General features: G+C 38.4%; 1 protein-coding gene across 1 annotated transcript in view; it reads left to right on the forward strand.

Annotated features, from left to right (window-relative positions):
* SIM2 (SIM bHLH transcription factor 2) overlaps nucleotides 1–13,686 on the forward strand; it is a 58,932-nt gene that overhangs the window by 28,048 nt on the left and 17,198 nt on the right. The window contains exons 5-6 of the mRNA XM_056329956.1: nucleotides 7,604–7,689; nucleotides 9,864–10,063. Coding sequence (XP_056185931.1) covers nucleotides 7,604–7,689; nucleotides 9,864–10,063 — 286 coding nt within the window. The remainder of the gene's footprint in view (nucleotides 1–7,603; nucleotides 7,690–9,863; nucleotides 10,064–13,686) is intronic.

The raw sequence follows: 13,686 nt of genomic DNA on the forward strand, positions 1-13,686 counted from the left end.
AAATATATCTTCTGTATGTCCATAGACAGCACTGTTTTTCTGTGTTCTCAGTCACAGGTTGCTGTGTTTCAGCTTTGTGAGGATGTTAACATATGGATAACTTTGGGCTGGGATCTGAATGAAGCTATTTACTCTCTGCCTCATTTATAACATTTACTGAATCTACTCAACTATATGGTAGCAGTGCTTCAGGGAGGGAGCCTCTCCATAATGAGCAGGCAATATAGTAATATATTAGTAGAATAGAAAAACCTCTCTGAGTCTGATAAGGGAAACATGGAGTTTGGCTAAAAAATAAACAGCGATGCATTTGAAATAGATGTCTTGGACATGGATATGGACTCTGACTTGCAGTACCTCCCCCTCATTATAAATGATACCTCAATTTTATTAAAATATCTGCTAGTAGACACACTGGAAAAGTCAGGATCTCAGTAACTAGTTACACCCTTCCAAAGAAGAGCAGAAAGAAAGACAAAGAAATCTGCTCAAAGTGTATGATCATGTTGATCAAAACTAGTATTTTACTTACATTAGTTTTAATTTCCAACTATTACCAGTCACCCAGTTGAGGAAAAATGGAAAATTGGAATTCCAGGATAAAACCCGAGTGACTCACAGATCATTCTTAAAAACATTTCAATAAAAGTTTGTGGAGCAGTGGGGAGAGGACAATCACTTTCAAATGTTAAACATCGATACAAGGCAAACAAAATCAGGGATTTGCTATCATAAGTAAATCCAAGTTATAACAAATACTGGAAGTGTTTGTCTGCTAGAAAAATAGACCTGTGATTGTGTTCCGCATAACTAAAGAAAAGCACTGTGCCAAAAATGGGAGGGTAAACATTTAGAAAGAACCCTAAAGCTTTGCTTTTCATCTCTAATTCCTGTAGCAGATAAACACATCAATACGTTCTGAGAAATGTTAAAAGCTGTACGAAGATGGCTGGTCTGCTTTTCAGGAAGGTCTCATCAGAGCCTTTCAAGATACTTACCAATTTAGAAGTGGGGGTGGAGGTTTATTTTTAACGATAACAGTTATGAGACATTTTCTTGACTCATCTCGTGCAAAAAGTTTGAACAGAAGAATCTGCAAACTTTGAAAATTCTTCAACTGACTTATGAAAAGAAGGATCAATTTCCAAGTTATGTTAAAATTGTTTGGGGGAGGGAAATAAGTCACATTCAGGTAAAGAGGGAAAATAGATGCTGACATAGAAAGTAAAGGGGAATATGGGAAAAGCTGCAGTATGCCTGTAAAGGAAAATGCGTTAAAACCTTTCTTATGAAATACAGAACTGTTTGTCAGAATTATAGATGGCTAGGGCAAATGCTAGAAAATGTGCAAATAAACACACAAATTTCATCATATATGGTGAACCTTCTGGAATAGTCGGTATTTGAAAGAAATGGTGCTGAGTAGGAGATACAACAGTAGTGATGTTTTGCATGAATTGCAGCAAAATTTGCCATCTCCATGAGGTGACTGCTTACTTTTTTGGAAACTCAGGTGGTTGGGAGAGGAATGGCTGGAGACCAGTCCTGCAGAAAGGGATCTGGGGGTGCTGGTTAATGCTAAGCTGAGTATGGCCCTGGCAGCCAAGAGGGCAAACCACATTCTGGGGTGCATCAAACACAGTATAGCCAACCAGCCACAAGAGGTGATTATCCCACTGAATTTAGCAAATTTAGCATTGGTGTGGCTTCACCTAGAGGGCTGTGCAGTTCTGAGCCCTGCAATTTAAGAAGGATGTGAAGGGCCTTAAATGCATCCAAATGAGGGCAACAAAGCTGGTGAAAGGGCTGCAAGGCATGCCTAAGGAATCTGGGTTTGTCTAGTTTGGAGAGAAGGAGGCTGAGAGGTGACCTCGTTGCTCCCTACAGCTTCCTGAGGAAGGAAAGTGGAGGGAGATGCTAATCTCTTTGCCCTGGTATGCAGTGACGGGACACATAGGAATTGTTCAAAGCTGCACCAGGGGAGGTCTAGACTGGACATTAAGAAGCATTTCTTTACAGACTCCCTAGAAAGGTGGGTGATGCCCCAAGCCTGTCATTGTTTAAGAGGCATTTGCACAATGCCCTTAATAACATGTTTTAACTTTTGGTCAGCTTTGGAGTGGTCATGCACTTGGACTAGATGGTTGTTGTATGTCCCTGCCAACTGAACTATTCTATTCTATTCTATTCTATTCTATTCTATTCTATTCTATTCTATTCTATTCTGTTCTGTTCTGTTCTGTTCTGTTCTATTCTATTCTATTCTATTCTATTCTATTCTAATTCTATTCTATTCTTGTTCTGTTCTGTTCTGTTCTGTTCTAATTCTATTCTGTTCTGTTTTATTCTATTCTATTCTGTTCTGTTCTCTTCTCTTCTATTCTATCCTATCCTATTCTATTCTATTCAATTCATTTCTATTCTATTCTATTCTATTCTAATTCTATTCTATTCTTGTTCTGTTCTGTTCTGTTCTAATTCTATTCTGTTCTGTTTTATTCTATTCTATTCTGTTCTGTTCTCTTCTCTTCTATTCTATCCTATCCTATTCTATTCAATTCATTTCTATTCTATTCTAATTCTATTCTATTCTATTCTATTCTATTCTATTCATTTCTATTAATTTCTATTCTATTCATTTCTATTAATTTCTATTCTATTAATTTCTATTCTATTCTATTCTATTCTAATCCAGCTTTCCAGTTTTACAGCTTTTCAGCTTGCTTCTGGAAGCTCTAGTGTATGGGGCAATATAATGTATAACACATAATGCCTCCTGCAGTGACAAATGTGAATTTACATATGAGATTGTTTTACTCCAATCTAAAATATCCCCAATACCACACTGTGTGAAGATACAGTTGTCTCGGTTCCAGGTGCTGTGAAGGCACAGCTGGAAAGTAGTTCACCATGGGAGATACTGTTACGCTTCATGAAATCTTCTCTGCTTCTTGCAGCTCTAAAAATACTGTTCTGTAAATACATCGAGTTACATCCATCCAAATACACACAGAATACATACACGGAGATTACAGTGCTGTAATAGTGTTTTATCTATTATTTATTATCGCTAATAATAATATGAAGTACATCCTCATGCAGACAAATGGGGTCTCTTTTTTTAGAGATGAAAATATCTTCACATTGGATCTGGTTTTATTTCTTAATCTCCCTTTCCATAAAAGAAAAAAGGAAAAAAGAAAGACCAAACTCAAAGCTGAGCAGTACGTAGTTATCAATATCTATACGATTTGAGTGAATTACCATTTTTTTCTTTGATACATACAGAAGATAAAAAACAATAAAGATTGTTCTTATTCGTTTTTTTTTGTTGTGTTAACTCAGCTGGAACATCTTTATAAGACTTTCTGGTCTATTCGGTAGCATTTTGTTTCTCATCCTTCACTAGCTGATGATTTCATCTTTTCTCTATAACTGATATAGTTTATAAAGAGATTTTTAACATTTTCTTAACACAAAGGAAAGGCATTAACATCACTTACAGTGATGCATTTATATAGTTAACATTTGAGAATAACTAAATATAGTGGTTAAGCTACGTTATTAGATGGTATGAATATTTTCTGATAATTAAAAAGGCTATTTTCCTTCAGTGTTGCTTATATTCTGTTTCAGTCATAACAATTTACTACTCATTATTCTGTCTCTTAAGTTTCATGTATATGTGCTTAACCCACAGTTGTCTCAACCTTTAACTTCTTAAGAACAGGTAGGACTTGGTTGGTTTCCTCTCTGTTATCTTCTTGATAGCCTAAGATTCTTTCTGTTGTTTATATGTGCTGTGCTTACTCATTTGCTTGAAAGAACACTAGTGATATTGATAATTACATTACCAGGTCTAGATGCTTTAAGTTATATTTTTTGCAGTTTTTCAAAACTTAATTCTGACTGATAAAATCACTTAACTCCTAAGGATAATTGGTTACATACACCGCATAGCCTGGAGTGCCTATTTTACATTTACTGTTCTTCTATCTTTCACAACTGGAGACTTTTGCTATATCCCTGGACATCTTCAGTTACTTTCCTTTTACAGAAGGTGCTGGATATTTATGCTACAGGCTTTTTTCCTGTATAACTGAGCTGTCATGCTTACTATCTCCTCACAATTTTGTGATTAACCTCTGCAGCAGGACAGCATGCATTAGTAATCACTCTTCTCACAGCTCATCTGATTTCTCCTATTTTAATATTCAGCATCTCCTTCTTTACTTGCTAAATCTTTAAGTACTTAATTTCCTTTCTACATTCTCTTCATTAGAGTAGACCATTTTAACTGCATTAGGTACAGCCTGGATGTGATGTTCTAAGTTTTGCATTATATTGATGGATGTGTTAGTATCCAGCAGGATACCAGGGCTTTTCATTTCCTAATCAGCTTTACAACTACACATTTACTTTAGTTCTTTTCTGCTTTGCTACCCTCTTCTACTAATTCCAAGGGTATTGGGAAGTCACACTGGCAAAGGTATCAGTTAATATGAATACTAATTCACATTGTTCACAGCCTTGCACACCTAGGCTCTTTATGTGACAGTTTTGGTCTTATTGCTCCTATATATTTTGCAGTCTCTTGATCAGGTCTGCAGATAGTTTTATCCCCAGTAGGCACGCACAAACACACATATGTACACAGAGCCCACCAACAACAGATCAACAGGGACAGCAGAACAGTGCTTTTACAGGCACCACATACACACTAATAACACTCATGTAAGCATGAGCAATGTGGATGGCCTTGTCCTGCTTTTCCTTGCCAGTGAGTCATTCTCAAAGCTCACTAATAGGTTTTATACTCTCTTGCACACACTCACAAGCTTCTCTGGTAGTTTCTGTGTTCTTCAGCTCCAATCCTGCAAATGATGCCCAGACACAATTATAGCACCTGCACATTATTCACTGGGCACTTTGACATAGCCATTAGCCTTAACCAGTCATGTCACAATCCCAGCAGGCTGCTTAAAAATGCTGTGGCATCCTGCATCTGCCCATCTTATGGGACACACTGCATTACTAGATAACTGCATTAGTAGTTGTTACGGCCCCAGACCATCCAGGAATGGTCAAGTGCTCTTTTTCTCCTTTAGACATATTTTGCTTTTTTCTCTGCAAAATGACACTGGGGTCCCACACAAAAACAATCACTCTTAAGACACACAGGAGGAGGAATGCATATCATCCTGTATGTACTACTTTGGCCTCTTCAGGTAAAAAGGCAGTATACCACTCAGCCCAGGTTCTGTCTGGCCACATGGACCATCTCTCCTTTTGCTTACTTCAGGCATCTTAGTATCAGCTAGGTCAAGACTCAAAAATGGAACCTCCCAGATAAGTCCCCAGTTACCTCATGGGTAACTCATCCCTCTTTAGATTGCAGGCATGAGATATAACTGATTTAAAAGACTACTGTTTGTTGGTTCAGCAACACACTGCTAAAAAACTAATTACAGTTATATGTAATTTTGCACTTGATTACACAAAATGACAAAGCTACCGATTATTACTCTTCAGTCTCACAAGTCACGTGTGGCTACTACTGAATTACAATTCTATCACCCTTCCCTCCCCATACCACTTAGTACTAGGGTGCAGCTCTATTCCTCTTTACTCTGTCCTCCTATACCACATAGCATGTTTGCACTTGCATTGTTTTAATCACCCTCTTGCTTTCCTAGAAAGTCTGTAGCCAGTTCCAGGGGGACCTCTTGCTTACAATCCTCATGAAATCAGGGACACAAGGTATCTTCTTAAATAATTAAATAGCTAATAATGTAAAATAATAAAGGAAAAATGTTATCCTCTAGTCTGGGTTCTGCTCTAGTTTTATCAACACCTGAAGACCACACTGTGGATCATAAACTGCTGCTGGTGGAACAGTGAAGTTACAGCTAACTAAGTGTTTCTGTAGCAGTGTACTAGTCTACAGTAACATTTAAAAACAAAGGAAGCAGCAAATAGAAGGCTAATGAATAAGGTGCCTGGAAGGAGCTTGCTACTGAAAAAGACTCTTTAAGATCTTGTGGCAGGACATTTGAGAAGTTTAAGAGTTTAAGGCACTGCTTCCAATTGCACTAATAATCTTTTTATAGAAGTCATTATGTAAGTAATTAAAAGACAATTAATGTAAGTCATCAAAATTGCTGGCAACTCACTTCATGTCTAAAGATGGTCTTTGTATCCTCATTACTGTTTATTAATTATTTTTCTCCCTTGCCCCCTTGAAGGGAGAAAGTTACCTTTATTTTGTGTGCATGGGGCTGTGGCAGAAAGAGAGCAAGCACTAGTATTAGGTCACACAGAAAATTTGTATCGAAACCATGAATTGCACTGATGTTCCTATCTCCCAGATCCATTCTTTACTTGTGAAATCACGCTTCAGCAATAGTAGTCTGTACTGTATGGCTTCCTCCCACCAAATTGTATACATTTGTATTTAAAACCCTATAGTAGATGTGCCAGTTCATTTAAATGCCTGTTTTCCCCATACGGATCTAATTTGCATTACAAAAATAAATGGAAAATTAAAATGCTCAGGAAGGCTGATATTAGTTGAGATACACTACATAGTGCATTTCTTTTCCTTCCTTGCTAAATCCTTTTTCTGTGGTTATATCTTCAGACCTTTAAACTCAGAACTTAATATAGAGAGTTTATTGGTTTCCAGGTAGTGGTCTGAGGCTCAAACCAGTGCAGGTGTGTGGCTAAGAGGTGTTAATTAGGTGATGGATGCACAAAAATTGGGAATACAACTCAACAGTTACATCAAATTAAAGCAAGACTCCAACTGATTACAGTGGACTTTGGATCAAACCCTATGGTGAGTTAGAAGGTAATACAACATTGCAAAAAACCTGAAAACCGCTCTGTTTCCCTGATTTTCCTATTCACAGATGTACCAAGTGAGATTTCTTTCCCTAATATAGTTGTGTTTTGGCAAACTGCAACTTTCAGTAAAAAAAGTCAGAACTATGTCTGAACTGTTACTGAGAATAATTAACATTAAATATAATAGTAATTTATTCTTAGTAGAAAATGTGTACCTGAGCAATATTTAACTTTAAGACATTTCTGGAGGTTATGCAGGAAGACATTTGTTTAAAAACATCTGCCAAGATGGTTTTGGACATCAGTGAAACAGGTATTAATATTGCATATGGAGACCAGAAGTTCATCAGTCTGGGCACAGCTAACTATGTACGCTCAAATTATTACAAAACCAATGAATTTTCTTGTTTTCCTTTCTGCTGTTATTTTAGAGAGTACCTTAATTTACCTAACACTCCAAAGGGCATGTTTCCTTCCCCCTACCAATAGGGGCTGGTAACTAGCTGTTTAGAAACAAGGGTGGTAAAACCAGAAATGTGGAGACCTAGTCATGTTGACTTGTCCAACTTTCACAAAGAATCCTAACATGAAGGTGAAATAAATCCTAAGGGCAGAGATTGAGTGGGAAGTAGAATGGCTGGATTCTATTGCTCCCTAAGGCTGAGATGTAAGCACATCTGTTAAACCATGAAAGGCGATGTTATGGACAGTTTTGAAATCTTCAGTAATAAATTAGCAGTGTACTTTATGTTTTCAGAATATGAAATTGAGAGATCATTCTTCCTGAGAATGAAGTGTGTCCTAGCCAAGAGGAATGCAGGATTGACATGCAGTGGCTACAAGGTAATGTATATAAGCTTTTCTTTCCCCATCCCCCTCGCCCAGGCAAGTATTCACAAGTGACAAGTTTATTTCAGTTTTTTACATATGTGTAGCTGAAAGCAAAGACTGTGATGGAAAAAATCAGAACAGATGCAAAAAATGCCACTGCTGATTGCAGATTCCCTTAGTAATGCAAGTCTAGACTCTCACCGTGAGTTGCAGTTTGCTTTGTTGCACATTCCCACATCCTGATCTTTGTTTCAGACTGGGGAATTGGCTGGAGCACAGCCACAGAGGTGTGAGGAGAGCACACAGCTAGGTCTTATTCCCCTATGGAACTGGAGGCAAGTGAGGCAGGAAGCCATACACAAGAAATTGGAAGTCTTCCCACAGCCTTCTGCCTTGGTGTTACCGTGCTCTGTCTGAGCAGACACCCAGTTGTAGGAGCCACTTCTTTGGCTTGACCAGAATTACCTTAACATTAATGAGACTGTAATGTTACCCTAAACAATCATTACTATCAACTCAGGGCTGAATTATACTAAACCACCATGTTTGTTTATAAATCTTACCTTTTGTATTAATTTTCTATTTATTACATGAAATCAGAAGCCACAGCAAATACTGAGATTCTATAATAATACCTGTCATTCAGGTAGTTCTTATTTTCAACTTTACAGTGTGCATTTGCTGCTCTTTGAGCTACATGGTGTAATTCTATCACTTCACATACAGTCTGGTAAAGATTCATTTTGAGTAATTCGAAAACAAAAAGAAAAGCATGCAAGAGAAGCAGAGCTCTTTTAAGGAATGTGTTCAAGGTCCAGACATATATCTGTCTATTTACACTACTATCTACTTGGTTAGACTGATAATTCTGCATTATATGGACCCCTATTTGCTCAGCTGCTTCCCAGCAAAAATAATTCTGTCCCAAAGCTGCAAGTGAAATCAGGTAAAAGAGTAAAGCTTTTAGTGGTGGTATCTCTGTATGGGTTTCTCCCCCACTCCCATTTATGACTGCTAATCAGAGGGATCACCTTCACTCTTCTTTTGGTCACTATTAAAATTTTACACAGTGAAACATTTAAGGATGTATTAATCTAGAGAGATGTTGGCCTAAATTTATTCTCTTTGTACTTGGAGTCAGGAGTTAATTTTGAAAATATCACCTGATTAACTGAAGCACAGGAAGAACTCATGAATCAAATAGTGTAGGAATTAGCAGGTTCTGCTGAGAGAAATTAAATAAGTTTTGCTTGCTACTGTTCTTTTGCTAAACATCCTAACCACTTGGTGGTTGGAGAGGAGGCGGGAAGGAAGGTTACACAGGAGGAGCCTGTTTATAGATGACTGTTTAGTAGGTTGTTCAGAAGTACTATATACAATGTAAATTAATTCCTTTCCATTGGACACAATTAAAAGTCAAATACAGAAATTAAGCTGATGGATGTGTAGTATGCCTTCTGTTTGGAGTAGGAAATCAGCAGGAGCACAAATGATTCTCCAGGTTACCATTCCACCCCCCCTTTAGCTGACATTATGGATTTTTACAGTCTAACACTGAAGTTATTGCTTTTTTGATTAGGAATTGCATATGGGGATTCAGGAATCTTGTCTCAGGACCCTGGGCTTGGTCACATGTCAAAACAATGTCATATGAGCTTGGCTGGAGAACTTAATTTTAGTGCATTAGCATATACAGCAGTTAATCTTTATAAATGTGATGCATTAATCTCCACTGGGTTTTTAAAGTGTCTGTTTTTCATCAGAATAAGAACTCATTAAAATATAAATGTTCATATATACCTCTGTGTGTGTGTGAGAGAAGAGTAATTTAAAAACGCAATTTCCAGATTATTTGATTAATGAACAGGAATACTGACTGTATCTACAAGAAATCTATATCAAAGAGAGTTTAAAGTATTAACTAGAAAGCAGTCTAGATAGTCCCCAAAGACCATGTGCTTTAATACTGGATTAATCATGTTGACAGTAAACACAAAAAATGACATTTACTGTGTTTTAACCTCCATTTATAAATTAACAGCACTTTTGAAGCCTTAACATACTACACAGTATTTAATTATTGTAATTGTATAGTGCTTTATAACCTCATTGGAATTGGGCGGTCATCTGAGTTGCAGCCTCTTCCATTGCCATCAGATACTGAGTGTGTTTTCTTCTCCTGCCAGGTGATCCATTGCAGTGGCTATTTGAAGATACGGCAGTATATGCTAGATATGTCTTTGTATGATTCCTGTTACCAAATCGTTGGACTGGTGGCTGTAGGTCAATCTTTACCTCCCAGTGCAATCACTGAGATCAAACTTCACAGTAATATGTTTATGTTCAGAGCAAGTTTGGACTTAAAATTGATATTCCTAGATTCCAGGTAAGCAGCTATTTAATTTCTAGCATAAATGTTTCCAAAGTGTTATCATAAGCTACAGTGTTTCCAAACAGGTGAAGATATCCATGAAAAAATGAAGCAGTCCAAAATAGACTTGGACCAACAAAGACCATGTGGGTATTCAAAGCCCTTCAGGTAGCTGGATAGACCATACTTCATCTTGAATGCCAACATATAAAAGCCTGTACAATTGAACCTATAGTTACCTACAGTTTCAGAGAGTCAGCTAAAGCCTTCTTGTTGTGAGTAGTTGGCAGATGAGCAGAATTACATTTTTACCTCAAATGACATAAATTTTAACACACAAAGCTAGCAAAAGGAATAAGGATGTACCATGATCAATAATAACAGTAACAATAACAACAACAACAACAATCATAATAATAATGATAATAAACAACCCCACAGCTGAAACCCTGAGATCAAATGACTTGCTGGGGTCATCCAGAAAGCTTTTGACAGATTAGTAAGAAAACATAGTCTTCTGCACTTTAGTGTAATAGTCCAACAATGAAATCAACCCTACTAATGGGATTGTTAGAATGAAGATGAATTAATTTGGCTACTACATGAAAACACAGGCTTTTTAAAACGTGTGAAAATGGGTATTGCTGAGGAAAGAAAATGCTGCCTTCGCTCTCAGCTGGTAGAGCTCACATACCAGACAAGAGCACAAAACCAGAACTGGAGGAGTTGTGAAATGATGCATTACTCTCTTTTTGAAACATAGTATCTTTTAGTGTACAATGATACTTTGTACACTGCAGTGCAAGATACCTTGAGGGGAAAAGCCCAATTCCCAGACAATATAACAGATTTGACTATTGACAAGATGATCATTCTTCAGAAATCCCTGCATGTGGAGCAATATGTCACATACACTCTCATTTCCTTGGCATTCTGGATTTGCAAGAAGCAGAAACAATACTCATGTGTAGCAGCGAGAAAGAGCCTTGTACCCAAGACAGCGGCGAAGTTTTGCATGGCAGGTCAACCATGCAAGAACATGCTCCTTCTCCACCTAAGTCAACGAGACGGTGGGCTATCAGCTGCTAAAATACAAAGAACTAGTTGTTTCTGGAATCCTTCTTTTTTCTCTTTTATCTTCCCCCCACCTCCCCCACCCCCCCCTTTACTTAATGTTACAGCTACAAAGCAGCACAAGGGTTTAGCAACATGTCTTTGCGTGTGGAAAAAAGGAAATTATATGCCTAAAAGGAACTGCCTGGAGACATAAGTGTCTTCAAAGGAGACAGTATAACCAGAGGTGTTGACAGGAGCACAGATAGGACCAGTACTGTTGCAGAGTTGTGTTTACCAATGAGCAGATGGGTGTCATCCACACACAGGACAACCAGGGGTAATAAGCATTACCAAAGCCCTTTGCTCTCCCAGCTGAGCAAACCAAATTACATTTGCTCAGAGTAGGGACACATTAGGAATAAGACAAAACCGTTTTCAGGCTTGCTTCTGGTATCCATACAAGGAAAAGTATTGCTAGATCTTTGGAGGTAGCAGTCACAGAAGACAGGCCAGTCTGAAAGCCATAGGAAGGAGCAGTTAAATAAGCCTTTCTAGGTACTTGATACAAAGTGAAACATGCAAGAGTTCATTTATCAAGGTCACCAGAAAAAGGAGGCGGGATCTGTTGGTTCTGACATTCCTGGTGCAGCCTGTGCATTCACTGCCACATGGTTTACAAAGGCTTTAAAGAACTCTAGAGGGCAGAACTGATTATGGGGCAAGCTCTGTTTCCTTCCGTGTGTTGGTCACAGCAAAGAACAAAGTTCAGAGCCCAAGCTCCCTACAGTGGCTTATTGAGGAGTTGGTTTGGTGTCAAGGTTAAGTCAAGCGGCTAAGTTTATTTCCAGATTCAAACTTTTCAAAAGTTTGGGTGTCCTAGTAACTGCTAATGATGGGATTTTGGCCCATGAGAAGACCAGCTTCAAAGTGAGGCTGCATCTCGAGAAAAATTAACATGTGGCTTAGGTTTGGGGCATTTTGCTTGGGTTTGGATTATCTGTTCCTGTACTTTCCAATTAAGTGAGCAGGATGAAACTGCCACCCTTGTTTTAATTGCACTGAAGTCAGAAAGGGCACTGAAACCTGAACAGGATCTTTCACCAGTATTTCACCATGCTGATAGGCTTAAGCGAGAATTTGGGCCTCTAGAATTGTAAACCAGGAGGGACAGTGCACACTGCAGAGGAGAAACGCAGGCATATGTTCACATATCGTCCTGCAGAAAGGGACACACGCTCACTACACGCTGGCAGTCCCTGACTGAGGCAAAGGCATGCAAGATTCTCCCACATGAAGGCATAGCTAGGGGAAATATGGATGTATTTGTACGGTATTTATAATAAATCAGACCATGAAGGCTTTTTTATTGTTGTTTTTCTGATTTCCTTCAGAAAATCCCACCACCTGACACTCTCTCAAGTAGAATGTAAAGTCCCCAGTCTCTGTGGGATCCGCATGATTGCCAAGTTAGGGTATGAGTAAAGAAGATACGTAATAGTTACAAAAGAAAAAAAAAGTAATCAAAGTTTACATTATCTGCAACACTCCCCCCCTCATCCCAACACATGTTGATTGAGACCCCTGTATTAATTTCTGTAGATATGACTGTGTTATTCTCTGATACAGTGTGTCCTCATTAGTGTTGAAGTCCAGACCAGAAGTATCTTCTTGACGTGAATGTCCTGACCACCCCCACTCATTGCACTGCAGTTCATGTCATGAAGAAGCCTTAGGCATGTGAACTGGGTTCCTTCTGGATTAATATAAACTGGAGGACAACCTCCAAAATCATGCCAAAGGCACTCCAGTTGTTAGAAAGCTTTCAGTCCACAGGCCTAGACTAGAGCTAGTCCCAAGTAAAAGTCCTGAAACTAAAACAGGCAGATGCATCTGCTGCTGCAGAAGTAGATCCTCAGCAGTAACAATTTTATTCTACAGACTGCCTGCTAATGGACTGTATTGCTTGTTAAGCTACACATGCCTTTGTATGGTACCCGTGTTCTACCTTTTTAGGTGAAGAAAGCTCAGGACAGCATAAAACACCCCCAGCAACACTAGGTGAACAAGCCACATTATGGCTGGGTTGCACAATGTACTTTAAGGATTTTTGTTCTCCAGCAACTATGCTAAATAAACAAAAGTCCATTTTGAACCATGAAATTTGACTCTTCAGGTCTGACCCAGTGTAGGTCTGACCAGTGTAGTCTGGCTCTTTAACATCTGCAGAGATGCTGCTTTTTCAAGTTTGTTCCATTATTCTACTTCTCATCATGTGAGAATGTTTTTCTGAAGTTTAGCTTCAGCCTTCCTTTTCTTAGCTTGTGATCTTCATAGCTCCTTGACTTTCCCCATTTTTAGCTGCAACAATCTCCTGCTTCTTCTTCTGTCAAGTGTTAGCCTGAATTTATTTATGGACCATGATCACAGCTTCTATGGACTGATACACATGCTACACTTGTATGTTTGCAAAAGCAAATGAAAATGTGTCAGCAGTACACAAGAGTAGTTTTATTGCTTTATGAATGGCTCCTCGACTGGATCTTTGTGCAAAGGATCATGCATGGCAGTGGCAAAAGCCCAAA

The sequence above is a fragment of the Falco biarmicus genome, chromosome 2 (genome assembly GCF_023638135.1).
Source record: "Falco biarmicus isolate bFalBia1 chromosome 2, bFalBia1.pri, whole genome shotgun sequence".
NCBI classification, from domain to species: domain Eukaryota; kingdom Metazoa; phylum Chordata; class Aves; order Falconiformes; family Falconidae; genus Falco; species Falco biarmicus.